This window comes from Cydia fagiglandana, chromosome 17 (assembly GCF_963556715.1).
Source record: "Cydia fagiglandana chromosome 17, ilCydFagi1.1, whole genome shotgun sequence".
Lineage (NCBI taxonomy): Eukaryota > Metazoa > Arthropoda > Insecta > Lepidoptera > Tortricidae > Cydia > Cydia fagiglandana.
In genome coordinates, this window is record NC_085948.1 from 1349694 (window position 1) to 1375330 (window position 25637).

A 25637-nucleotide genomic window follows, 5' to 3' on the forward strand; every position below is an offset into this window, starting at 1 on the left:
TAATTTCACTTGCCAATGTTCCGACTAGGGCTGCCAACTTTTTTTTTGGTGGAATATAGTATAAGGCATCAAAAATATAGTACATTTCAAAAAAATATAGTACTTTTAGATAAAATACTAAACATGAGTGTAATTTACGTTTAATCGGAAATATAGTTTTTTAGCGTACTATATATTTTTCCAATAGTATATAGTACAGAGAGCCAAAATATAGTACAATACTATATAATATAGTACTACGGTTGGCAACCCTAGTCCCGACACAAGGGCTACTATAGACACATTTGTAGTCAGATACCCGAATGGGTAAGATTCCAAATAAATAAACATATCAAGTAGTTAGAATTAATAGATTTCCGTTGAACATCAATCAATTAACATCAATAAATTGCTCTGATAATTAGATTAAGATTAATTACGATTCATAAGAGCTTGTTGCTAGGCCTACATGAATAAAGTATATTTTGATTTTTTTTTAACTGAATTTATTCCGGAACTGAATGCATGTTTCTGATTTCCAGTAAACTGGTCTGAATTCGTTCTGGATTCAATTCTTATTTCCATGACATTCATATCTGAATTTATTTTAGGCCTGAATCAAAATTTTCATATCCACAGACTTTTGTTATGAACGCCGCTGTCAAAATAAATCTGTACTTATCAGTTTTTCAACAATATTTATTAGATATTTACAATATTTACACTTTAAGACGATATCTCTCACCCCAACTCACATCTCTATAAAACTCCCTAACACTACTATGATACATCGGTACTCCAGTCAACACAGACGATTTCGCCCCCGTTATCTTCACCGCCACAAAATCCCCCGGCTTCATACGAACCTTCCCACCATCCTGACTCTCAATCTCACATTGATCAAACACAACTTTCATGTAAAACTCATTTCGTCCTAACAACTGTCCGGTTTTAGCCACAGTCCCCTCGATTAGGACGAGGTGTGTGTTCCCGATCTCTGATTGGTTGAGAGCTTGGCTCTTGGTTCGGTAGAGTTCTATCATTCGGTTGTGGCGGATTTTTTTGACGGAGTCGGGGACGTCATCTTTGTAGCGGCGGTGGGCGGCGGTTTTCTGAAAAAAAAATAGGTAAGCATGGTGGATAAGTATGAATAAAGTGTTGTAATAAAGTTACAAGTATTAATGCCATAAAATAAAATTGAATACCTACTAAGCGTAGCGCAGGATCTAAGGTAGAGTATTGAGCTTAATTCAGGACCCTAATAAGGTATTTTGAGCATCATGATCGAGAGATTCTAAAATAGCTTGAACATGGCTGTCCGTAAATTAGATAATTAAATCCAAGCACTTAGAATACAATTGTGACAAAAGTCAAAAATAATGAGTCGCCGTGCTGTAAGAATACCAAAAAACAATATTGTAGCATATAGAAGCAGGAACATGCAAGGGTTTCTATAGCTACCCGTACCATGAGTCACTGACAGTGTCAAAACTGACACATACGCTAATCACGCTAATATGCGAGTACGAGCGACATGCATGGAAAGTAATTTACATTCTCGATAGCGTTTTTCATTGCCAAACTGGTGGTAGCCACACGCGGAGCGAAACGCGGAATACTGCAGTAGAACTATGCATAGCGTACGATTAGTATTCTGAGCGCTATAATTGAATCGTGACCATTGCAAGACAAAAAAACCGGTCAAGTGCGAGTCGGACTCGCCTTCCGAGGGTTCCGTACATTATCAAATTTTGATGTGGAACGTGAATGAAATGTCTTTAAAAAACCCGTAGGGGTCGGATCAAAAACCAAGTAATTAAACACAATTCACGCTTGACTGCACGTATTTAATAGGTTTTCCTGTCATCAATAGGAAAAGAACTATTTTGTGTATTTATTTTCAAAATTTTAAACTTAGTAGTTTCTGAGATAAAGGGTGGGGAATGGTTGGACAGACAGACGCACGAGTGATCCTATAGGGGTTCCGTTTTTTCCCTTGTGAAGTACGGAACCCTAAACTTGGATGTTTACCTCCCTCATGCTGTAAGGGAACAGGAAGGCGATGTTGTAATCGACCTGCTTCATCAGAGTCATGGTTTCTTCAAACTCCTCGTCGGTCTCACCGCAGAACCCACAGATCATGTCGGTGGACAAACCCACTGGAATATTACACAAATATATAACCCATATGAACTAAATGTAAATAGATTCAAATGAACTAAACTGGATCTTCCTCTTTTCTTTTTATTTCAGCAATTATTTATTAAAACGGGACCTAATCGTGTGAAATTAAATTTATAAATTTACTTCAGACGTTTCAAGGACGACGTTGTCCCCGTGGTCTCGAAGCAGGCTGGCTAAAGTTGACACCAACATCTTCTAACCGCGCGAGATTTAAAAATAAATTTTACGCGATTAAGTCCCGTTTTAGAAAATAATAATGAGTAAAAATGATGAAAGTTTAAATCAGTGTAAAGATTTCGGACACAAAATTGTTTCAATGATTAATAAAGAGTATTAATTTTTTTTCCTTTTTATTGTTATTAGCAATAAAAATTGGAATATTCTTATAAAAGCCCAATAAAGAGTATAAGAAGCGTATTAACCAGTATTAGTTTTAATTAATACAAACGGCTCGATTACTTAAATCTTAAAAACCGGGCAAGTGCGAGTCGGACTCGCGCACGAAGGGTTCCGTACCATAATGCAAAAATAAGCAAAAAAAAAACGGTCACCCATCCAAGTACTGACCCCGCCCGACGTTGCTTAACTTCGTCAATTTTTCTAGGAATTTTTTTTAGGGATTTTTTTTTTAGGAATGGAAAGATTTGCGATGTCTTGGTAGGCTTCCGTAGCTCAATTGGTTAAGAGCAACACACGGATTGTGGAGGATGCGGGTTCAAGTTCTGCCGGAAGCGTAAATTTTGCCATTTTTTCCTTTAATATAAAATTTGCTTAACTTCGGTCAAAAATCACGTTTGTTGTATGGGAGCCCTTAAATCTTTATTTTATTCTGTTTTTAATATTTGTTGTTATAGCGGCAACAGAAATACATCATCTGTGAAAATTTCAACTGTCTACCTATCACGGTTCGTGAGATACAGCCTGGTGACAGACAGGCGGACGGACGGACAGCAGTCTTAGTAATAGGGTCCCGTTTTACCCTTTGGGTACGGAACCCTAAAAACGAAGTACTTAAAGGCCATGTTACCTCCCGGGATGGTATTTTTAACGTGGTCAACGAGCTGCAAGTAGGCCTCCCTCGTGTACCCGCGCCTCATCCTGTCAAGGACGGCAGAGGAGCCCGACTGCGCGGGCAGATGAAGCAGCTTGCAGATGTTCGGGCGCTCGTTGATCACTTGTAACACCTGGAAATAAGCATGCCGATTTACAAATATCAACAAAGATAGCTCTGATTTTTTTAACGTATTCAACATCGACACCACACTAGATACAAACCTTATTTATTGAAAAATATTATTAAAAATGAAAAACTGACTGATATTAAATTTTGCGGTTTATATTAAATTTTGTTATTAGTAGTAGCAGTTGCACCGCCCACAATCTCTCTTCTTTGCCTTAAGGTTGACTGGTAGAGAATGCTTTTGGCATTAAGTTCGCCTTTTGAAGTATAAATAAATAAATATTTCACTTATTTTCACTGAGAGAAACGTGAAACGGAACGCAATCGCGTCAGCATCAACTTTCGAACTATCATACGATTTATTAAGTTTTCATAAGTTTTTTCAAAGTTTTACCTGCAAAGTGGTGATAATTGGACACAATAACAAATATATTTAGTGAATTAATAGAAATATTAGTGTAAATAGTGAAGTTTTTGACACACAACACCGTATACAAATTCTAACCTAAAATTTGCAAATCACGTTTGTGACACCGACATAGAAGAGACATCTTTGAATGATGTCTACATCAATACATCTTGAAAACGGATAAAACAACAATCACAATGACAAAACATAACGACGCCACCCCGTCAACAAGCAAAATCGTGGAAACAACAGCCACAAAAAAACAGTTCGTTCAACAGGTTTTCCACAGTGCGCTTTTCAATACAACACCAAGAGAACGAAGTAATTCAACCGGAGAAAACCAAAAAACGTTACCAACGCCTAATTTAGACGAAAATAATAAAAACAACAAACCTCGTTCACACGAAAATGAAAGTGATCAAGACAAAAGCAATAAAATACCGTGGCAGAAAGTTCCAGAATACGGTCAAAAGAGATACCGCTCACCAGAGCAAGCCAAAACAACACACAAAATCCAGAAAAGAAATGAAGCAAGACAGCAAAGGTTCAATATGAACCGTCCAGACTGTGGAAATACAGATTCCCTTGAAATAAGAAACCGTTTCGCACCCTTGCCTACCGATGAACAAGAAAGTAACATCCAAAACCAGGCTGCAGATGCAGAAAAGCCTAAACGATCATCAAAACCTCCACCAATTGTACTATTTGGTATTATGGATGTACAAAAACTCACGGACTGTCTGCATGAAGTAGTCAGCGACAATGAATATACATACAAGATAGTGAACAGCACAAAGCTCATAATATACACACACACAATGGAAATATATCAGAAAATGATGGATCACATTAGAAGTAAAGGATTAATTGGGCATACATTCACAAGAAAAGAAGACAGGTGTATAAAAATAGTAATTAAAAATCTTCACTACACAACACCCACAGAGGAAATAATAAAAGCCATAGAAGAAACCGGGAACAAAGTACGAGGAGAGATTATAAATGTCAAACGTAAGGACAACAAGGAACCATTTAATGTCTTCTTTGTCAACCTGGAACCAAATGAAAAAAACAATGATGCCAAAAAAATCAAATATATTTATCATCAGTGTGTGAAAATAGAAGATCCACATAAAAGTACAACAATCGTGCAGTGTACCCGATGTCAACAATATGGACACACTAAAAACAACTGTCTAAGGCCCTATAGGTGTGTCAAATGTGCGGGGGCCCATGACAGTAAGACATGCACTAAGGACAGAAAGACACCTGCCACATGTGCGCTGTGTGGAGGTAAGCACCCTGGGAGCTACAAAGGCTGCCAAGTATACCGGGAAATAGCAGCCCGAAGAAGGAACAAAACACCCAAAACAAACAAGGCCAGCCAGGATGAGACTAACGCCCAAATAGTGAAACCAGTTGAACCTTCATACAAACCAGTTGAACCCTCATACCAACTAGTCGAACCCTCATACCAACTAGTCGAACCTTCATACGTATCAGTTGAACCTTCATACCAACCTGTTAAAATGAACTTGGTACAGGGAACATCAGACAATACATCATACAGTAATGTGATAAATCAAAACATCAATAGACCTTACAGGGAAATGAGGCAAGAATGCCAACCCACATATCATGAATCTACTTTGAACAAAAATGAAATTAATAGTGACTGGCAATGTACACTTATACAAACTATTAACAAACAAACCAAGCAAATAGAGCTACTAATACAACAAATGGGTACATTAATGTCCCTCATCACCGCCCTTATAAGCCGCAAATGAAACAATTAAGAATTGCAACATGGAACATAAACGGTTTGGCCCCAAGCCAAAACGATCTTAAAATGTTACTACAAACAAACAAAATTGACATTATTTTAATATCAGAAACACACCTAAATGATAAAAAAGACTTTAAACTAGAAAACTATGAAGTATACAACACCAATCATCCTGATGGTACATCACATGGTGGTACTGCAGTGTTAATTAAAAAAAATATAAAGCACTTCACACACAGTCAATTTAAGGAAAATTACCTTCAAGCCACTACAATTACTGTTCAGGATAGATCCGGGGAGTATAATGTAAGCGCTGTATATTGTCCTCCTAAACACAATATCAATGAAGCAATGTTCTACAACTACTTTAAAACACTTGGCTCCAGATATATATGCGGCGGGGACTGGAACAGCAAGCACACACACTGGGGATCAAGATTAGTGACAACCCGCGGCAGAGAACTAAAAAAGTGCATAGACAGACTCAAATTGACCACATTATCATCAGGTGAACCAACATACTGGCCTACAGATTCTAAGAAGTGCCCTGATCTCCTTGACTTTTTCATTGTGAAGGGTTTTTCAAACATATATTTTGAAATGGAGAGCTGCCTCGACTCTTCTTCAGACCACACACCAGTGATAGGGACTTTTAGTTCCACGGCACTTTACAAGGAACAAAACATGGCATTATGCAATCACAAAACTGACTGGACTACATTTACAGACATCCTTAACACAGAGTTAAACCTCAGAATAAGATTAAAATCAGCGGAAGACATAGATGATGCAACATTCTATATTACCAACAAAATTCAAGAAGCTGCATGGTGTTCAACCCCATACAACAAAACATCCAGTAAGGTTAAAAATATTCCTTCGCAAATCCGAGACAAGATACAGGAAAAAAGAAGACTTCGAAGAAAATGGCACCAAAGTAGGCATGTAGAAGATAAAAAAGCACTCAATAGGTCAGCCAGAGAACTAAGAGCATTGATCAAGGAAAACGAAAACTACACACTGCAACAGAAGCTTTCATCTCTAACAGCGACTAAAAGCAATGACTATTCACTATGGAAAATAACAAAACAGTTTAAAAGACCACAAAAACCAATCCCTCCAATAAAAACACAGTCGGGAACGTGGGCCAGAAAAGAAGCAGAAAAAGCAGAAACCTTTGCTTTACACTTAAGTCATATTTTCACACCTAACACTTCTATGTCCCCAGAAACTGATAAATTAGTGGAAGAATGCATAACAAGTGATCAACAGCTGTCATTACCACTAAAACTAGTGACACCAAATGAAGTATATAACACCATCAGACATTTGGGCAATAAAAAGGCACCTGGCTTTGACCTCATCACTGCAGAAATACTGAAACGCATACCAAGGAAACCAGTTGTATTTTTATGCATGCTCTTCAATGCTATCCTTAGACTGCACTATTACCCTAAACTGTGGAAAGTATCACAAATTTGTATGCTGCCAAAGCCTGGGAAACCACCTACAGAACCTACTTCATACAGACCAATAAGTCTCCTCCCAACGATATCCAAGGTATTTGAAAAAATCCTCCTAAGAAGATTAAAACCCATACTAGAAGTAGAAAACATCATCCCTAATCATCAATTTGGCTTCAGGGAACAACACTCTACAGTCGAACAGGTTCACAGAGTTGTAACAAAGATAAGAAACACACTGGAATGCAAGGAATATTGTGCTGCCGTCTTCCTTGATATCCAGCAAGCCTTCGATAAAGTATGGCATGAAGGACTGTTATACAAGTTAAAAACAAGGCTGCCCAACTCATACTACATGGTCCTTAAGTCATACCTACTAGAAAGAAAATTCCAAGTCAAATTTGGCGAAGAGACATCAAAACTGTATGACATTAAAGCATCAGTCCCACAAGGATCTGTCCTCGGCCCAGTATTATATTCAATCTACACTGCTGACCTGCCGGTCTCCGATGAAGTGATCACAGCAACATATGCGGATGACACAGCTTGTCTTGCAAGTGACAAAAAACCTGAAATCGCATCACAAAAACTACAAACACATTTGAAAGATATTGAACACTGGCTCGAGATCTGGAGGCTCAAACCCAGTGTAACAAAATCTGTCCAAATAACCTTCACACTACGCAAGGGAGACTGCCCACCAGTGACTATGCGAGGCGAACCCCTTCCTAGCCAAAGCTGCGTCAAATATCTAGGACTCCACCTCGACAGAAGACTTACCTGGGCCAACCACATCAAAATGAAAAGAAAAGAAGCAGATATCAAATGCAGGAACTTATACTGGCTAATTGGAAGACAATCAACTCTAACACTTAACAACAAACTACTGATATACAAATGTATAATAAAACCGATATGGACTTATGGAATACAGCTATGGGGATCAGCCAGCAACTCAAACTTAGAAATACTTCAAAGATTCCAGAACAAAACCCTAAGAAGGATCACGTGTGCACCATTACTGGTCAGAAATAGTGAAATACATGAATACACAGAAATACCAACAATAAAACAAGAGGTAAACGAATACTGCAAAAAGTACAAGGAAAGACTTCAAAACCACTGCAACGAATTAGCCAGAAACCTGTTAAACGAACAAGACTACACACCGAGGCTAAAAAGATGGCACATCCTAGGGCTAGACCAGAGACAATAAGCCCCCACGTAAACTGGTGATGGTGCTCAGTGGAACACCACCCTAAATAACAACCTAAAAAAAAAAAAAGAAACAAACCATCTGATTATGGCTAGAACAGCCGATTGCAGATTTAAGTTGAGAAAAAAAAAAAAAAAAAATTTTCACTGAGAGTTCCTTAAAAATAAAGTTGGTCAAGCAGATCTTGTCAGTAGAAAAAGGCGGCAAATTTGAAAAATGTAGGTGGCAAGGGAGATCGTCTCATAGAAAATTTGAATTTCGCGCCTTTTTCTACTGACAAGATTTGCTTGACCATCTATATTTACTGATAGCTTTTAAAATCAGCCAACGCTCACCTCATCGGGGAAGTCCTTGGGATGCGCGGCGGTGAATCTCACGCGCATGTCCGGGACGGCGGCCGACACCTGCTCCAGGAGGTCCGCGAAACGAAGCCCGCCTTTCTTCGGCTTGTAAACTGTTTTGAAGCCTGCGAGCGAATTTAATAGTAATTTAACTGGTTAGCAGACGACTCCGTTTGATACCATCGTCAACATTATTACTAATTGTCAATTTTTAGGGTTCCGTACCCAAAGGGTAAAACGGGACCCTATTACTAAAACTCTGCTGTCCGTCCGTCCGTCCGTCTGTCACCAGGCAGTATCTCACGAACCGTGATAGCTAGACAGTTGAAATTTTCACAGATGATGTATTTCTGTTGCCGCTATAACAACAAATACTAATAACAGAATAAAATAAAGATTTAAGTGGGGCTCCCATACAACAAACGTGATTTTTGACCGAAGTTAAGCAACGTCGGGCGGGGTCAGTACTTGGATGGGTGACCGTTTTGTTTTTGCCTTTTTTTGCATTATGGTACACGAGCTTCGTGCGCGAGTCCGACTCGCACTTGCCCGGTTTTATTAAATTAAATTTAAAAGGCATAAGTCACACTAGCCCCGCCGCCCGCCTGCCGGGGCCTGGCGGCAGGGTCGTGGCGCGGCAGACAGTATGACAGATGCAAGACTTTACTAACTGTTTTAACAATTAAAATTTGATTAATATGAAAGTGTCATTTTATTTCCTCGCAAGTATGTTGAAAAACGTCGTATGAAACGCGTGTGCAATAGGCACAAGTAGAAAGAAACATTACAATATATTTACGATATTACGATTACGTGGTAGATCCTCAGTCATTGTCTAAGCCTGGTTGTATAGCCTCTAGCCACCCAGACATAAAAACTTGCCAAGACAAATGCAAATTCTCATTTGTCTTTTTTTTTTATTATTATGAACGGGCTTACTCATGGCCACAGACTAGCCGAGGCGTAGACGTGGCCAACGATGGAGCGAGCTCGCCCAGAAGGTGCCTGTTCACTCTTGATTTGAAGGTTACCGGGTCTAAATAGAAATTCAAAATAGAATGGAAAGGACCTTTTTATAGACCCCTGGGCAGCTAGAGGAAAAACCATCTTGCCTCCGTCACAGAATAAATAATAGTAACTGTTACGATCAGCACAGATACGGCCGCTAGGTGGCGACAGCGCCACGCGCGGCTTATGGCAAACCCCAAAATTGGGGCCGAACGGATGTGCTTTTAGCTACCTGTAGCAAAGCGACGAAATCGCGGAGTGAGCCACGCCTGCCTCCGTCTAAAAGACCTCACCTTTCGCCAACTGCGTATCTAGCCTCTCGTCGTCCGGATTTTCCCTCGGGTCTCTATAGCTGTTCACATTCTGTCCCAGCAACGTGATCTCCTTAACGCCCCGGTCTGCGAGTAGCCGCGCCTCGTCGACTATGGAGCGTAGCGGTCGCGAGCGCTCGCGGCCGCGGGTGAACGGCACTATGCAGTATGTACACATGTTGTCACAGCCACGCATTATAGAGCTGAGGAAAAAAACGTACAAAATTTAAATCTAAATTAGAATAAACAAAAGATAAACAACAAACACCATTTGGTAAATCAAGAACTATTGGCAGGCAAAGGAAAATGGTGACATACACGAATGACTCAGGTTTATCCACTTATGTCAGAGATATTGCCATAATAATAATATACACTTACATGAAAGCAGAGACACTGTCCTGGTTAAGTCTCACAGGCACCACATCAGCATAAGTTTCGTCCAAGGACAGAAGCACATTGACAGCAGTTTGGCCGCTTTCTGTTAAGGCTAGCAGCCGAGGCAGGTCCCGGTAGCTATCTGGACCAGCCACTGGAAAATTAGATTCGGATTAAACATGTTTAAATCTATGAAAGACTGGGGTAAGAATATTCTAATAATTTCCATCTATGTTTCAGTGTTTTTGGTTGATGTTAAATAATTTTTCAATTGCTTGCTCCAGTGCCTCCACTCACATACACGGGTCGTAATCTTAAGGCCCGGCTATACTTCGTTCCGAATAATTAATTTTTGTGATATAATGTGGTCAATCATCGAATCGCCTGCCGCGCGCTGCCGCCGCGAATAAGTTCAAATTGGCTCGCGAGCCAAAATACAGGTTTGCCGCGGTCGAACATTGCTCGCGCGGCCGCCGCGCAATATCTAGACGCGCCTTTAGGCTACTTTTTATATATATTTTTTTTTTATTATTAAGCCCTTTATTCCTTAAATATATAATTCTAATTGCTAAATTAAATTTTATATTATTTCTAATTTAAGGACCCCTTTTGGGTATAGGCCTCCTCCAATCTTTTCCAGTATATCCTATTTTTTGCATCATGGGTCCAATTAGGCCCAGTTATTGAGACAATATCGTCTATCCACCTTGTCTGTGGTCTCCCACGGTGTCTGGTACCTTGAGGTCCTTGCCATTCTGTGACCGTCTTTGTCCATCTTTGGTCTTCTAATCTGGCTTTATAATAATTTCATAAAAAGACAAATGTTTCACTACAAAAGACAGAACGCAAACAAAATGTTTCTTACCAACATCAACAGTTTTTTCTTTTTCAATAAGCTTGGTCTTCAGCCGCTCTGCCATACAGCCCAGCAAACCAATTTTAACCGGCCTGTCCTTGTTCTTCTGCGCCCGACGTCTTTTGAACCCTCTCAAGTGGTCCAAACGGTGCCATATCTTACTCTCAGCCCCTTCCCGTATCGCACAAGTCATGACCAGGAATATATCCGCTTCCTCCTCAATTTCCGTCTTCTCGAAACCCTCTTTCTTCAAAATAGACCAAACAATTTCCGTATCATTCAAGTTCATTTGACATCCGTACACATCGAAATACACTTTGCGATTTGAAGCAAATGTTACATTTTCTGGTAAATATGGAATATGAGGCCTATCTAGAAATACGGGCTCAGATTCCCCAATTATAAATTCCTTTAGGCCAGGCCCCTGTTTTATTTTATCACGTTTTGAAGTTAGTTGAGTACCGTCTGATAAACATCGCCAATTTCTGGATATATATTTACTGGATAAATTCAGCAAGCGCTGAGTACGACGTAATAAAGACATTTTTGCGGTGTATTTATCGTTTTTACATATTTATCGTTCTTAAATCTATTAAATAAGAGGAATTTCTATCACGTAACCTAAAATTTTTGCTGCTGATTTGTTGACAAATTGATGTGTCAAAATGACTTAAGCGGGCATTACATTATACAATTTGCAGAGCGCTAATTAAGTGTTGCTCGGCGAGATAAAAAAAAGCTTGTTCATTACACTCTCCTAGTGAGTATTATATTCTTTGATTACACTATACACTAGCTAGCAACGCTAGTTAGTGTCTTATTTTCATTTCAGCAGTGATCATCGTTCGAAGCGGACGTCGCGTATCGGTCGAAGGTCGCGTTTCATGTCGAATTCTTTGTACATTTCGAGAAGCACTTGTTACCATAATTTCTAATATCTTTGTTTTTGTAATCTTTATGTTTTTTATACCATAAAAATGGCATGTCTTTATAAAGTTCATGATTGAAGAAGAAGATTTTAGCAGTAGGTACTTACTTTTCCCTATAGTCTGTGACTGCGTCATTTTGAACTGAAATGCAATAACTAAAACAAGAAAACATCCATCATACGCGTGTTCGAGTGCGTCGGTGGCGTGCCGACAACTGACCTTACACAGTAAGCGCTGAGCGCGCTAAAACCATTTACACTATGCGTTCTAGTGCGCTAGATAGCGTTAGTGCGGCAGAGCACATGCGATTGCACTAGATTGGGTCTCTAACTGGCTAACTGTCTTTACACTATACTAAATTAGTGCGCTAACTCAGCTAGCGCACTGCAAATTGTATAATGTAATGCCCGCTTTAATTGAGTCGTATTTTTAGGGTTCCGTACCCAAAGGGTAAAACGGGACCCTATTACTAAGACTTCGCTGTCCGTCCGTCCGTCCGTCCGTCCGTCCGTCCGTCTGTCACCAGGCTGTATCTCACGAACCGTGATAGTTAAACAGTTGAAATTTTCACAGATGATGTATTTCTGTTGCCGCTATAACAACAAATACTAAAAACAATAAAATAAAGATTTAAATGGGGCTCCCATACAACAAACGTGATTTTTGACCAAAGTTAAGCAACGTCGGGAGTGGTCAGTACTTGGGTATGGGTGACCGTTTTTTTTTTGCATTATGGTACGGAACCCTTCGTGCGCGAGTCCGACTCGCACTTGCCCGGTTTTTTCTAATGGCATGATCATGAATGGTTGAAATCCAATAAAAACTTTCTACACACGATGCGTCATCACGTCATAATCGAGGTGTTGGCTAACTTGATTTTATCCCGTTACCATCGTCTATTAGATATTTCTGTCTAATTGTCTATGAAAATACAAAATGGCTGAATTGTCCGAGCTGTCAAACAGGACAAATTAAATTTTAATATTGTTGATTGATTACAAGAAAAAGAAAACCAAAGGAATTGTATCTGCAAGAGTACCAAGGTGAAATCAGCAATGAGCGGTCGTTACGACTACAGCAAAGGTATTCGAATGATATAGCGTTATGATAAATTAGCGACGCTCGATAAGTTAGACGTAGGCTCGTTTAAGTATTTTTATTTATCGTGGCCAGTGTTGCATTGGCAGGGTCGTCTCGATCCGCGCGTGATGATTCTAGGCAGGAGAGGCGGCGGGAGCGCGACAGGTCGCGGTCGCCGCGCTCGAGGTCTCCGAGGCGTCGTTCTCCTGAATTCAGTCGCAATCGCTACTCTTCTAAGGAACGGTCGAGGGAACTCGATACTAGTCGTGACAGTGAGTACTGAGTACATTCGTTTTCCTTATTTTAATGCACCTAATTCCTATTTACAAGCTGTTTTACGACTCATTGAACAATTTGATTAATCTCTGATGTGTGCCGCTATGGCCTTAACATGTAGTTACCACCTACATATATCAAGTAATAAATGTACACAAGAAACCAGTAAATTATGTATAAAATTTCAGTAAATGGTACAATTAACTGATTCGGTGCTAAATAACTTTATTTAAATATTTCTAGGAGACACAGTTACAAAGCCCGTCAAAATTCCAAAACACACAGAATGGGATGAGTCCAGTGACGAGGAGGTCCCAGCTCCCCCTCCCCCTCCTAGAATCAGCAAGATCAGCATTGGCTTTGCAAAGCCGGCTGCACCCATCAAGATGAACCTCGGTGCCAAGACTGGTGTGCAGGCCCCTAAGCCAACCATTGCATCCGTGTTCAATGCTGATGACGATGATGATGAGCCTGAGGAGATGCCAGCTGAAGCCAGGATGAGAATGAGGAATATTGGAAGGTGAGTTCATAACTAACTTTTAAGATGAAAGTACTTTGTTGACTCTAAAATATGTATTGTTGAGTTGAGAATAATTAGACTTTTTTGTCACAACATTTCAACGACCTAAAACCTAATCTATTACGATTATAAGCTGTGTAAGCTTCCCCAAAGAATAACTGACATAATAGTGGCTCTAAATTGCATATTATAGTATTTAAAAAAAAATAAGAGTTGCTCTGTGATTAGTATCAAATGCTACTAATTCTACTGAATAATGCTATTTCTATTTTTGAATTGGTAACAACTCCTATGTCTAAAGAAGTACTTAACCTAACTAAATACATAGTGCCATGTTAACTATTTTTTTCAAATCATTTGTAAAGTTTACAAGACAACAAAGTAGCTAAAATGTTTCAGTCCCTATACCCCTAAAATCAGCAAATTCACTACAATAACACTTAAAAATCCATTTCCAGAGAAACACCAACATCAGCCGGCCCAAACTCCTTTGGCAAAACCAAGCAGGGCTTCTGCGACGCCAAGAAGCTCTTTGAGAAGAATCTTAAACAACAACTAGATGAAACAAATGAAAGGCCAATTTTACCCAAATTCCCGCAGACCATCTATAAGATAAAACCTACATGAGGAGTGTAGTCTGTTTTAAGACTGGTCTTTGTGAATTATAATGATTTTTTTACAACTGAAAATATTTTTTTATATTCAAGCTGAAACAGAAATATTACACAACATCATTCAAAAATTAAATAAAGTTTTAAAACCAGAATTGGAAATTATATCCAAGTTTGTTATAAGTACTAGTGACTCTCTGAGCTGTAGTAGACCTTGCGAACCTCCATCATTCGACCATTTTGTGACATTTCCAAAAACTGAATGGTCAAATATATTCTATATAATTATAGATAAACCTGCTCACAAAATTTCACAAGAAACATATTTCTTTAAAGGTCATAACCTTTAGAGGGAAAACAGCAGAACAAACATGAAAGTATATTTACCCAAGCTGAAACATTGATGTTTGACTTTGACGGCATTGTTTTATTCATTAGCATTTGGATGTTAATAAAATCATTATAATTCACATAGACATGCTGTTATTCATTAACATGTTAATTATGCTAGTTAAGTGATGACCACTTTATTAACTTAACTGGCATTGGGGCATGTTGAAACTTATAATAAGATTTAGTTTTTAGCTTGTGTACTGTTACAATGTTTGAATTGACAATGAATTATATTTTATGTTACTATGATGGTGCAAGTAAAAGATTAACTGAAATAAGAGTTTTAGATGTTGAGTACTCTGGTATTTGTAATTAAAACCTTAACAGCTACATAATAAGATACAAAGTTGTGTTTTTATTAGATGGACAGAGTTGGATCATAGTTTTAGTGTGTGTGATTGGACCTAATTTAACGTGTCAAATTATGCAGTGCCATAATTTTCATAGAAATTTGACGTTAATTGTGACACTGAAACACTTTGTCATTAGTTAGCTAGGTCCGACTCTATAACTTAAAATACGTACATGTACATACCTACATATTCACATTTTTTGCTTTAAACATTCAACCTTTTTAATATTGGTCGATTTTTCTACTTAGTCCTAGAAAAAGGCAGTAAGAGTGTTCATTTCTTGTCAGTTTTATTAAATAGTAAATGTTTAGTAGTGCTGAAAAGATCGTGCCTTGTAAATCAATTTGGGTCATTGTTACATCGACATATTTTAGAAAGTCAGTATTTTCGGCGCGTTGGATATGTGTTCACTACTATGAGTGTGCATTTACATTGGATCGTTTAAGGCACGTCCAGATGGGAACAATTTTTCGCCAAATTGATTCAATTGTCTGATCAAATCAGGTGGTGCGGAAGCAATCGCCAATAATGGCCGATATTACCCATAAAATGGAGGTGCGGACGCAAGAATATCAATACGTGACCCTAGTATTCGCGTTTGGGAGATTATTTTTTAAATAGTGCACAGATATCGTAGGCCACGTCTACGCCTCGGCTAGTCTGTGGCCATGAGTAAGCCCATTCATCAAAAAAAAAAATATCACAATAAATCTAAAATCAGACAATTTGATCATCCAGTTTGGATTGGCCTTTACGTTTTGCAGTCCGCGAATGGATGTGGTTTCCTAGCAACCGGTATTTTTTTTTATGCGGCAAACGACCCAATGTGACTGCACCACAGTTCTTACTCTGAAATATTTACAAAATTGTGATGCTGATGTATTATTATTTTTTAGAAATGTATTCAACTGGCGCTAGCTTCTTCACAAGAGTTAAACGATCGTGTGTATCTTTTATGGACTTGAATATAATTTTATTGCTCATTGTGTTGTTTTTTTTTTGTATTTGAATGACGCTCGAGCGTCGAAAGATGATCCCTACGACAGTACCAGGAACTAGTTGTCTTAACACGTTGGCTGTCGTGAGCATCACCGGTGGGGTCAAAAGCTCACTTAAATTCCTATAAGGCGTGGAAACAATTGCTGTAGGTGTAATTTGGTGGGCAGCCAACGTGTTAATTTTATGGAAAATACTATGGGTTGGGAATTTTATTAGCGGATTTGCCATATGGCCCAGTAGTCCCGGGCCTAGGGCAGCAAATTATGACAAAAAATCACTGATGATAACAAGAAATAATTCAAAATGTAGTCATTATGATGGTTGCTGAGAATGGGCTACAGCAGGGCCTAGGGCGGCAGAGTGCAAATCCGCCACTCGGACGAAGTTTTATGACTTATCAATTCTAACCTATACCGGGTGTGGCCTAATACGAGCAAAAAATTAAACTATAGGCTGTACTGCTCATACTGACCAACATTTGTTCAGCAACTTTTAAAAATAACTTGTGGTTTGATTTTTAATGCACTTTAAAGTTTATTCTAAGACGCAATGTATTGCGAATTTTGTTATGTTTAAGGCGTGACAAGCAACGTCAATCACTATGATATGGCGTCCGTTGAAGATAATATTTATTTTGTATGAAAAATAGGGACTCTAAATAATTCATAATTTTTAAAAGTTGTTGAACAAAAGTGTCACCGTTTGAGAAGTGCAATCTGTTTTAATTATTTGCTCGTACTACAGGCCACATCCTGTATAATTATGTACCAATCTCGTTTCAGTTATATTCGAAAAAAAAAAATTAAGAACTTTAATAAAAACAGTATTTTATTGATTTCATAATCTCTTACAATCTATTCACAATACTCAACATGATTACATTATTCAACAGCGATTCATTTCGTAATTTTGGTTTTGCCTAATGTGCATCATTACCTGCCATAGGATACAAGATGCATAAATATGTGGGCAAATAACTAATCACGAAGTGAAGGAAGGAGCAGCCTTATTTCTTGTCGTACTTATAGAAGCCCTCGCCAGTCTTAACCCCGAGCCGGCCCTTGGCCACCATCTTGTCGAGCGCGGGGATGGGGTTGAACAGCGTCTCGTTGGGGTACTTCTTGTGCCAGCCGTCCAGGATGAACTTGTTGGTGTCGAGCCCCACGTAGTCGGCCAGCTCCAGCGGGCCCATGGGGTAGCCCGCGCCGAGCTTCATGGCGATGTCGATGTCTTTCGCTGAAGCGTCACCTGAGAAAACAACGTTATTTTAAGCTCTTGTTTAACTTTAAGATCCCATCAACGTGCACACTAGCGCCACAGCTAAAGAATCGTGATTATTTAAATCCGCTACGTACCATACGTACTGTATTTTGTTTGTATTTATAGTCGCACCAATAAAAGTGCAGCGGATTTGATAGCCCACGCAGCGTAAGTGTTATTTATACGTCATAATTTCATAGAAGTTTGACGTTTAAAATGACACTTGCACTGCGTGGGCTATCAAAATCGCTGCAGACTTTTTACGGTCTGACTTATAAGTACCTTTTGAATACATCAAACTAGTTTTTATGTTGCTGGATTCGTCAATCTATGCGTCCAAAGTTAAAACGGCCGTTTTTGTTTTAAGTTCCTAGATCGACGAAACCAGAAACATGAAAACTAGTACTACTAGTACTTGATGTAGGGTACCTATTAAATTTTGTTTTTCTAGCCCAGTGGCGAAGTTAGGCGTGGGTGCCTCGTGGGAGGCCCCTTCGGGCACAGTGAAAGAAAAGGGCCTCGCAGATGCGATTTCGCCCACGGCTAGATTCGTTCACGCTACGCCACTGTTCTAGCCCAAGACCATACATTAAAATGATCTGTAAATTTAACATTGTTAAGTACTTAGCACTGTACGTGAGCATTTTCCAAAAAAAATGTACATATCGTTCATGTCTTCAAAATATTGACTCATTTTACTCGGAACCATTTGTACATGAAAAAATGTGTCCCAAGATTTCCTTTCCAGATCGTCACATTTTTGTATGAATATTTTTCGATTTGTATGAACGTGACGCACTGGAAAAACATTTTTTCATATAAAATTTTGTGACATTACAAAAGACCTACATTTTTAATGGCATAACACCATCGTCAAAAATTCCGGTAATGGGGTATAATATTGGTGGTAAACCACATAAAGATTAATAGCCATAACTGCATTAGTACATTCTGAGGCAGCCAAACGATAGCGACATTTAATCTACAGGCAGCGCCATCTATTGTCATATTTTGAAAATAAAGGAAGGATGATTCAGATGATTGTATGAAAAAAAAATAGTTTCATGTCAAGAGACTGTCTATCCTATTTCAATCATAGACATAGAGAATCATACTATCTTTGTCTTACTAGTACTGGCACCCAAAAGAAAAGGATGAGTATAGTTTTCCTGGATCTTAACTTACTGACTGACTGTTTGACCAACTATAGTTTTCTGTGATATTTTTTATTTATTTCAACTTTATTGCACAAAATATATTCAACAATGTGCAAATGGCGGACTTAATATTTGGTCAATATGAAACTGCTGGTTGCTTTGGCTTTGGTGGGTCTGGTGGGGTCGGCGCTGGCCGAGGAGTTTGTGGCGCCCATCGAGGTGGACTACCACAACAAGATCGGTATCCCCGAGGCTTAATGCCAAATGGCATTCTCTACCAGTCAACCATAGGGCCAAACAGAGATACTTATAATTGGTGCAGAGAGAGAAATATATTAAGTGATTTAAAAAAGAAAAACAAACTATACTTACTATAAAATACATAAATAAGTAAAATATACGAGTATATAAACTACCACATATTTATAAAATACATACTATAAATAATGATGGATACTATTCGAACTCTTATTTAGCAAATGAAAATGAAAAAAAACTTACTTGAAGCTTGTCTAATATTTAGAGGGAGTGGAATCCAAAGATGGCGAAGGAATTACATAGTCATAAAACCAGTACGGTGAGAAGGTATGGTCAGTTTGAGACCGCGAGAGGTACGCAGCTCACATCCTAGACCAGGAGTATCAAAGACGAATTTACTTTTGAGGACGGGATATTTATTTTTTGTTGAAATTCAGTAACTTTATTGCTATATGTACTATTAGCGACAAAGCTTAAGCTATGTTTATCGGTGGAGCTCAATATAGCCGAGCGCCTGGCAACTGTTCATTGCACCAGGCGTGGCTTACTCCGCGATTTCGTCCCTTTGCCACAGGTAGCTAAAAGTACATCCATTCCACACCAATTTTGGTGGCTAGCCATAAGCCGCGCGTGTCGTTGTCGCCACCTAGCGAACGTATCTGTCCTGATTGAGTGAGTCTTCTGTACCTAGTACTATTATTTATTCTGTGGAATAGGTACTAATAGCGACAAAGCTTAAGGAGCTATGTTTATCGGTGGAGCTCAATATATCCGAGAGCCTGGCAACTGTTCATTGCAGTCAAATACCCTATATACTGACCTCTTTGGTACAATCTAATCGCCTCAGCGATATACGGCACCAGCAGCCTATTGACCACGAAGCCAGGAGTGTCCTTGCAGGTGATGCAGGTCTTGCCGACGGCCTTGCCCCACTCCATCATGGTCTGGTAGGTCTGCTCGGAGGTGGCGTCTCCGCGGACCACCTCGAGGAGTCGCATGACGGGGACGGGGTTGAAGAAGTGGAGGCCGCCGAATCTGGAACGTCGGTAGATGGCGTTAGGTTGTGGGGCTTAAAAACGAGAGGGGCTACCTCGAAAATCGCAAATTGCGGGGATCTTTCTCTTTTACTCCAATGAAGGCGTAATTAGACTGACAGAGAAAAATGGCCGCAATTTGCGAACTTCGATTTTCGTGGTTATAGCCCAGCTCCCGTAAATTTGTATGATACCTAGCGAGCTACGTCAGGCGTGGCTCACTCTGCGATTTCGTCGCTTTGCTACAGATAGCTAATAAAAGTCCATCCGTTCGACCCCAATTTTGGGGTTTGCCATAAGCCGCGCGTGGCGCTGTCGCCACCTAGCGGCCATATTTGTGCTGATCGTGACAGACGCGTTTTGTTAGAAAGTGAGTCTTCTGTACCTAGTACTATTATTTATTCTGTGGCTATGTTAATATTATCTTTTTCTAACAGGCAATTATCAAACTAACGGCATTTTAATATTTACTTAAAGAGTGCGCTATTCATACTTTTATGTATACAAATACCAAGACCATTCCGCAAAAAAATAAAATCTGAAATTATGCGAGAGTGGCGCCATCTAGCGAGAGTTAAGCTTTGAGTCGAACCACCTTAACCAAACCTTAACACACATTTATGATGATGACAGATGTGGTTCATGCCACAATAAAGTTAAAAATTGCTGAATGCTGAATATAATTCTTAACTATTTAATGAGACAACACAATTTAGCAGTGTTAAGTCTCGCATTTGCATGTGTTAAGGGAGAATATTTAAATTCCTTTTTATTTATTTTTTAGTTAAATGTAATTTAGATGAGATTTTAATTCAAAAGCCATATTTACTTTTCTTTCCTCTTGACAGCAGCGGCGATCTCGTTGATGGAGAGAGACGATGTGTTGGACGCCAGAATGGTGTGCGCTGGCGCTGCCTGCAATATTTATGTAAAGTATGTTATCTCTCTTCTTTCCATCCTGCCGACCTAGCCAAAGTTACAATCGCTATCGCTTCGACAACGAAAACCATTATGTCTCTCTATCACACTTCCATATTAGTGCGACAGTGACAGTTGCGTTTCGATCGCTACGGAGCGTAAGCGATCGGCATCTTGGCTACGCGGCCTGTTACCCCCTGCTGGGGTGTAGGGCTCGAATCTTTTTCTTCCACTGACTCCGGTCCTGGGCAGCTTGGGTAGCCTCCTCCCACCCCATCCCCAATACACCCAGCTCTTGCTCCACAGAACGGCGCCAAGTCGATTTAGGGCGACCATGTTTCCGTTTGCCGGGCATCTTCCAGGTCAGGATTTGGATAGGTGGGTGTCAGGTTATATTAAGGGTGTATGGTTAGGTTAAGTATGTTATATACTGCAATATTATTTTAATATGGTTCTGATACCATTCAAGCTATAAATAATAAAGTTTAGTTCCTGTAATGCAGAAATTGCGTAATTACAGATGTAGTGTATAATTGTTTTCCATCGTATTTTCTCGGAAACGTTCGTATTTGTCATGCTACTTCAGACACTCCAGTCAACCTCAGTACTTTTTGTACCGAGACTAGAAGGCCCTACCTTCAACCCTCGCCAAAATACCAAACATTGAATTTAAGAGTGTCAAAGTAAAATTATCTGTTCTTTTTTAATGCGTACTAATACTTTGTGAAGTGCATAATATGTAGGTCATACCATACCAACAACAGCACCAATAAATTGAAAACGTTGATGTTTTGGATTAATAGTCCCATAGTAATACACGATGTAACATGAGGAAACCGAATAATTTTAACCATGCATTTCTGAGGTCAAAAGAAGTAAAAAATTTAATATGAGTTTAGGTCAATTTTGCCAACAAAACAAAAAAAAAATTGTTTTGTTTTTTCAATTTTTTGAATGTATTTGTACATAATAATTTTTAAGAAAAAAAAACCGACTTCCATGGGGGCCGATGAAAAATTACTGTAGATGGTACACTATGTAGAAAAGGAGATAAAACCACCCACTTTTCTACTAGCATTTCGCTTCTGTATAATGGCTCCTCTACAGGATGGGCCAACGCCGGCCACTCCAAGGGACGCAGCCATGCGGTAGAATGAGATAGCAATATCACTTGCTCCCTCTAAGGCATAAATGCGTCCCTTGGAGTGGCCGGCGTTGGCCCATCGTGAAGAGGAGCCATGAGGGTCGTAGTTCTAGCCTAACCTAACCCACTCGTCAGATAGCAGTTCGGTTCTGTGCGGATCGCAGTTCGAACCTAATCAAACCCACTTTTCAAGTAGCATTTCGTTTCTGTAAGGCTCGCAGTTCTAACCTAACCTAATCCTTGTTCGGTTCTGTGAGGATCGCAGTTCAAACCTAACCTAACCCACTTAATGGCGCATGCCGTGCGGTGTACGGGGGTTTAAGCGGGAGGGGCTAGTAAGATTGGCATCATCGTACTTTAAACCTACATTAATTTTATAGTAGGTAATCATAGTTGTTTATTTAGTTAAGGTATCATAGTGGTTTTCTGGATCAAGGTCCGGGTCCGAGTCCGGGTCCGAGTCCGGGTCCGGGTCCGAATCCGAGTCCGGGTCCGAGACCGGGTCCGAGTCCGGGTCCGAGTCCGGTTCCGAGTCCGAGTCCGAATCCGGGTCCGAGTCCAGGTCCGGGTCCAAACCGGATCCGGGTCCGAACCGGATCCGGGTATGAGTCCGAGTCCGGGTCCCAGTCCAAGTCAAAATCGAAATTCGTAATCACCAAACGTGTACCATGCGTCATTGAAGAGTTCTGTTCTGGTCATCATCAGCAGTTCCACTTCATCAAATGCGACAGTTTTTAATGTAAATGCTTGATTTTATGATGAAAATACAAAAAAATCTATACGTATGCCTTTAATATTTGAGGAGTTCCCTCGATTCTTTATGGATCCCATCATCAGAACTCGAGCTTGACAAAAATGTGGCTTAAAAACTTAACTTGCTTAACGAACATAACGAAAAGGAAAAATCGCCAAACGTGAACTATGCGTCGTTTAAGAGTTCTGTTCTGATCATCATCAGCAGTTCCACTTCATCAAATGCAACAGTTTTTAATGAAAATGCTTGATTTTCTAATGTAAATACAAAAATCTCTATACGCATGGCTTTAAGATTTGAGGAGTTCCCTTGATTCCTCATGGATCCCATCATCAGAACTCGAGCTTGACAAAAATGTGGCTTAAAAACTTAACTTGCTTAACAAACATAACGACGAGGACAAATCGCCAACCGTGAACTATGCGTCGTTGAAGAGTTCTGTTCTGATCATCATCAGCAGTTCCACTTCATCAAATGCAACAGTTTTTAATGAAAATGCTTGATTTTCTGATGTAAATACAAAAATCTCTATACGCATGCCTTTAAGATTTGAGGAGTTCCCTTGATTCCTCATGGATCCCATCATCAGAACTCGAGCTTGACAAAAATGTGGCTTAAAAACTTAACTTGCTTAACAAACATAACGAAGAGGACACATCGCCAACCGTGAACTATGCGTCGTTAAAGAGTTCCGCTCTGATCATCATCAGCAGTTCCACTGCATCAAATGTCACTTTTTTGGGTGTATATGCTTGATTTGTTGATAAAAACCCAAAAATCACTATATGTTTGCCTTTAAGATTTGAGGAGTTCCCTCGATTCCTCATGGATCCCATCATCAGAACTGGGTTTTGACAAAAACGGGACCAATCTGTATGCATATACATTCAATCAAAAAAATAATTTTCAAAATCGATCTAGTAATGACGGAGATATGGAGTAACAAACATAAAAAAAAATAAAAAATAAATAAAAAAAAACATACAACCGAATTGATAACCTCCTTCTTTGAGATTTGGAAGTCGGTTAAAAAATAAATGTTATTGGTAAACTTGTCACTTAAAATTGATTTTTACATTTTTTTATCGTAAAACCTACTTTTTGCAAAGTGTTACTTGTCACTTTTTTACATCTATCAATTAGGATACTTAGACTACGTCCCATAGCAGCAACATCACCATCAAAAAGGCCTTTTACACTATGTACTTAACAATAAAAACCTGTTTTTTTTTTAATTAATAATATCCCTGAAACTAGGCGAATTTCAAAAAAGTTTATAGGATATAATTGTCTTTAAATATGATCAGGAGGAGATTTGGAGAGGCGTATGCCCAACAGTGGGCGCATACTCGCTGAGGAAGAAGAAGAAGAAGAAGAAGAGATTTTAAATAATTTTTTCATCATCAAAGTCAAAGTACACAGATTAGTAGTAGGTATGCTATCTTTTATTTAGTAGGTATAATGCAAAGAAAAACATGAAGGGTATGACAGTACTGCGGGCGCAGCACGGTTCCATTTTTATCGCCTATCACTATGCACGTCCCTTTCGCCTTTCACACTTACATACTTGTTAGAATGCGATAAAAACGCGACCGTGCTACGCTGCCTGATAATAATATCAATTACCTGGTCCAATTGCTTAAACAGCTTATGTTTCACCTCCAAATTCTCCACAATGGCCTCCACGACTAGGTCCGCACTCTTCGCGCCATCCACTGGGTCCGTGGCTGTCTTGATCCGGGCCAGGGCGTCCTTGACAAACTTCTCACCGCCGGCCGGGTCATCCTTAGAAAATAAGAAATAGGGTTTATTTTTGACTGATGATCACCACTCATTTATATAGTAATGGTATTAAGAACAAAACTTTTGAGTACCCTCATTATTTACCTTGAATGTCTTTTTGGCAACACGGCCTAGGTTACCACCAATGGACTTCTGAGCCTTCGCGAGGACATCGGAGCTGACATCTACAAGGGTCACATTCTGGCCGGCTTGGGCAGCAACCTAATGACAATAAAAAAATATGAGTTTATTCATCAATCAATTATTAAACAATGAAAGTAGTATCATCTTTACAAATTCGCAATTATATCAGACTACAATTTAATGCCTAGACAACAAGATTTCTAGATTTGACCAAGAAAAGTCTGCAGCAATTTTCATAGCCCACGCATGCAAGTGTTATTTTTAATGTCAAGCTTCTGTGAAATTATAATGTATAAAATAACACTTGCACTGCATGGGCTATCAAAATCGCGGCAGGTTTTTCTTGGCTAAATCTATACTAATATTTATTAGACAGTATTTAAAAGTTCATAGAAATATACGGGCTGAAAAGGATGCAACAGGTGTTTGTGAGTTGTGATATACATAATATTATTTTATATTTTAACTGCTAATCGTGACTAAACTGCACGAATATTACCAGCCATTACCTGAGCGATGCCGGAGCCCATCAAACCGCCGCCAATGACGGTCACATTCTTAACTGCACTTTGTACAGCCGATGAACTTGAAAAGTTCCTTGCAATTATGCCGAGCTGAATCATCTTGGGCTATGGTAATGAAACTTTTTACTAAACAAATCCTACAAGGGTTTTGTGGTCGACTAGCCGCGCCTATAACTCAAATAACGATAAATTAATAAAGAAAAGTTGGTTCCAAAGTTCAAGATTGGTTGATTGACTCTCGCTCGAGTAAAGTCGGGGAGAAGTTCGTTCCGTTCGGCAGGTGACAGGTTGGCAATGGGTTCAAAATCATCCAATGATTAAAATTACTTTTATGTTACCCCAGTACGAAGGTAATCATAAGTCTGTATAAAAATAATATAAAATACA

General features: G+C 39.3%; 3 protein-coding genes across 3 annotated transcripts; 1 reads left to right on the plus strand and 2 right to left on the minus strand.

Moving 5' to 3' along the window:
- Positions 1-657: 657 nt before the first annotated feature.
- Positions 658-11755, minus strand: LOC134672739 (CDK5RAP1-like protein). Its single transcript, XM_063530684.1, has 7 exons — positions 11124-11755; positions 10262-10412; positions 9863-10083; positions 8556-8686; positions 3191-3347; positions 2011-2138; positions 658-1091 (listed from the first exon to the last, which is right to left on the minus strand). The coding sequence occupies exons 1-7, from the start codon at positions 11656-11658 to the stop codon at positions 699-701; spliced, it is 1716 nt and encodes a 571-aa protein (XP_063386754.1). The 5' UTR covers positions 11659-11755; the 3' UTR covers positions 658-698.
- Positions 11756-12974: 1219 nt separating this feature from the next.
- Positions 12975-16259, plus strand: LOC134672740 (PEST proteolytic signal-containing nuclear protein-like). Its single transcript, XM_063530685.1, has 4 exons — positions 12975-13126; positions 13231-13395; positions 13643-13919; positions 14378-16259. Exons 1-4 carry the CDS (start codon positions 13099-13101, stop codon positions 14544-14546), a joined length of 639 nt encoding a protein of 212 aa, XP_063386755.1. The 5' UTR covers positions 12975-13098; the 3' UTR covers positions 14547-16259.
- Positions 16260-17085: 826 nt separating this feature from the next.
- LOC134672793 (hydroxyacyl-coenzyme A dehydrogenase, mitochondrial-like) lies at positions 17086-25504 on the minus strand. Its single transcript, XM_063530751.1, has 6 exons — positions 25236-25504; positions 24688-24804; positions 24427-24585; positions 20814-20899; positions 19771-19985; positions 17086-17523 (listed from the first exon to the last, which is right to left on the minus strand). Exons 1-6 carry the CDS (start codon positions 25347-25349, stop codon positions 17282-17284), a joined length of 933 nt encoding a protein of 310 aa, XP_063386821.1. The 5' UTR covers positions 25350-25504; the 3' UTR covers positions 17086-17281.
- Positions 25505-25637: the final 133 nt, after the last annotated feature.

Coding starts and splice junctions, on each gene's coding strand:
- LOC134672739 (XM_063530684.1), bottom strand. CDS start 11,658: ATGTCTTTATTACGTCGTACTCAGCGCTTGCTGAATTTATCCAGTAAA. Junction 10,084..10,261: donor GACAGTGTCTCTGCTTTCAT/GTAAGTGTATAT, acceptor TTTTTTCCTCAG/CTCTATAATGCGTGGCTGTG. Junction 1,092..2,010: donor TCCCTTACAGCATGAGGGAG/GTAAACATCCAA, acceptor TTTTTTTTTCAG/AAAACCGCCGCCCACCGCCG.
- LOC134672740 (XM_063530685.1), top strand. CDS start 13,099: ATGAGCGGTCGTTACGACTACAGCAAAG. Junction 13,127..13,230: donor TCGTTACGACTACAGCAAAG/GTATTCGAATGA, acceptor TTGCATTGGCAG/GGTCGTCTCGATCCGCGCGT. Junction 13,920..14,377: donor AGAATGAGGAATATTGGAAG/GTGAGTTCATAA, acceptor ATCCATTTCCAG/AGAAACACCAACATCAGCCG.
- LOC134672793 (XM_063530751.1), bottom strand. CDS start 25,349: ATGATTCAGCTCGGCATAATTGCAAGGAACTTTTCAAGTTCATCGGCT. Junction 24,805..25,235: donor TGGGCTCCGGCATCGCTCAG/GTAATGGCTGGT, acceptor TATTGTCATTAG/GTTGCTGCCCAAGCCGGCCA. Junction 20,900..24,426: donor TGTTTAAGCAATTGGACCAG/GTAATTGATATT, acceptor TAAATATTGCAG/GCAGCGCCAGCGCACACCAT.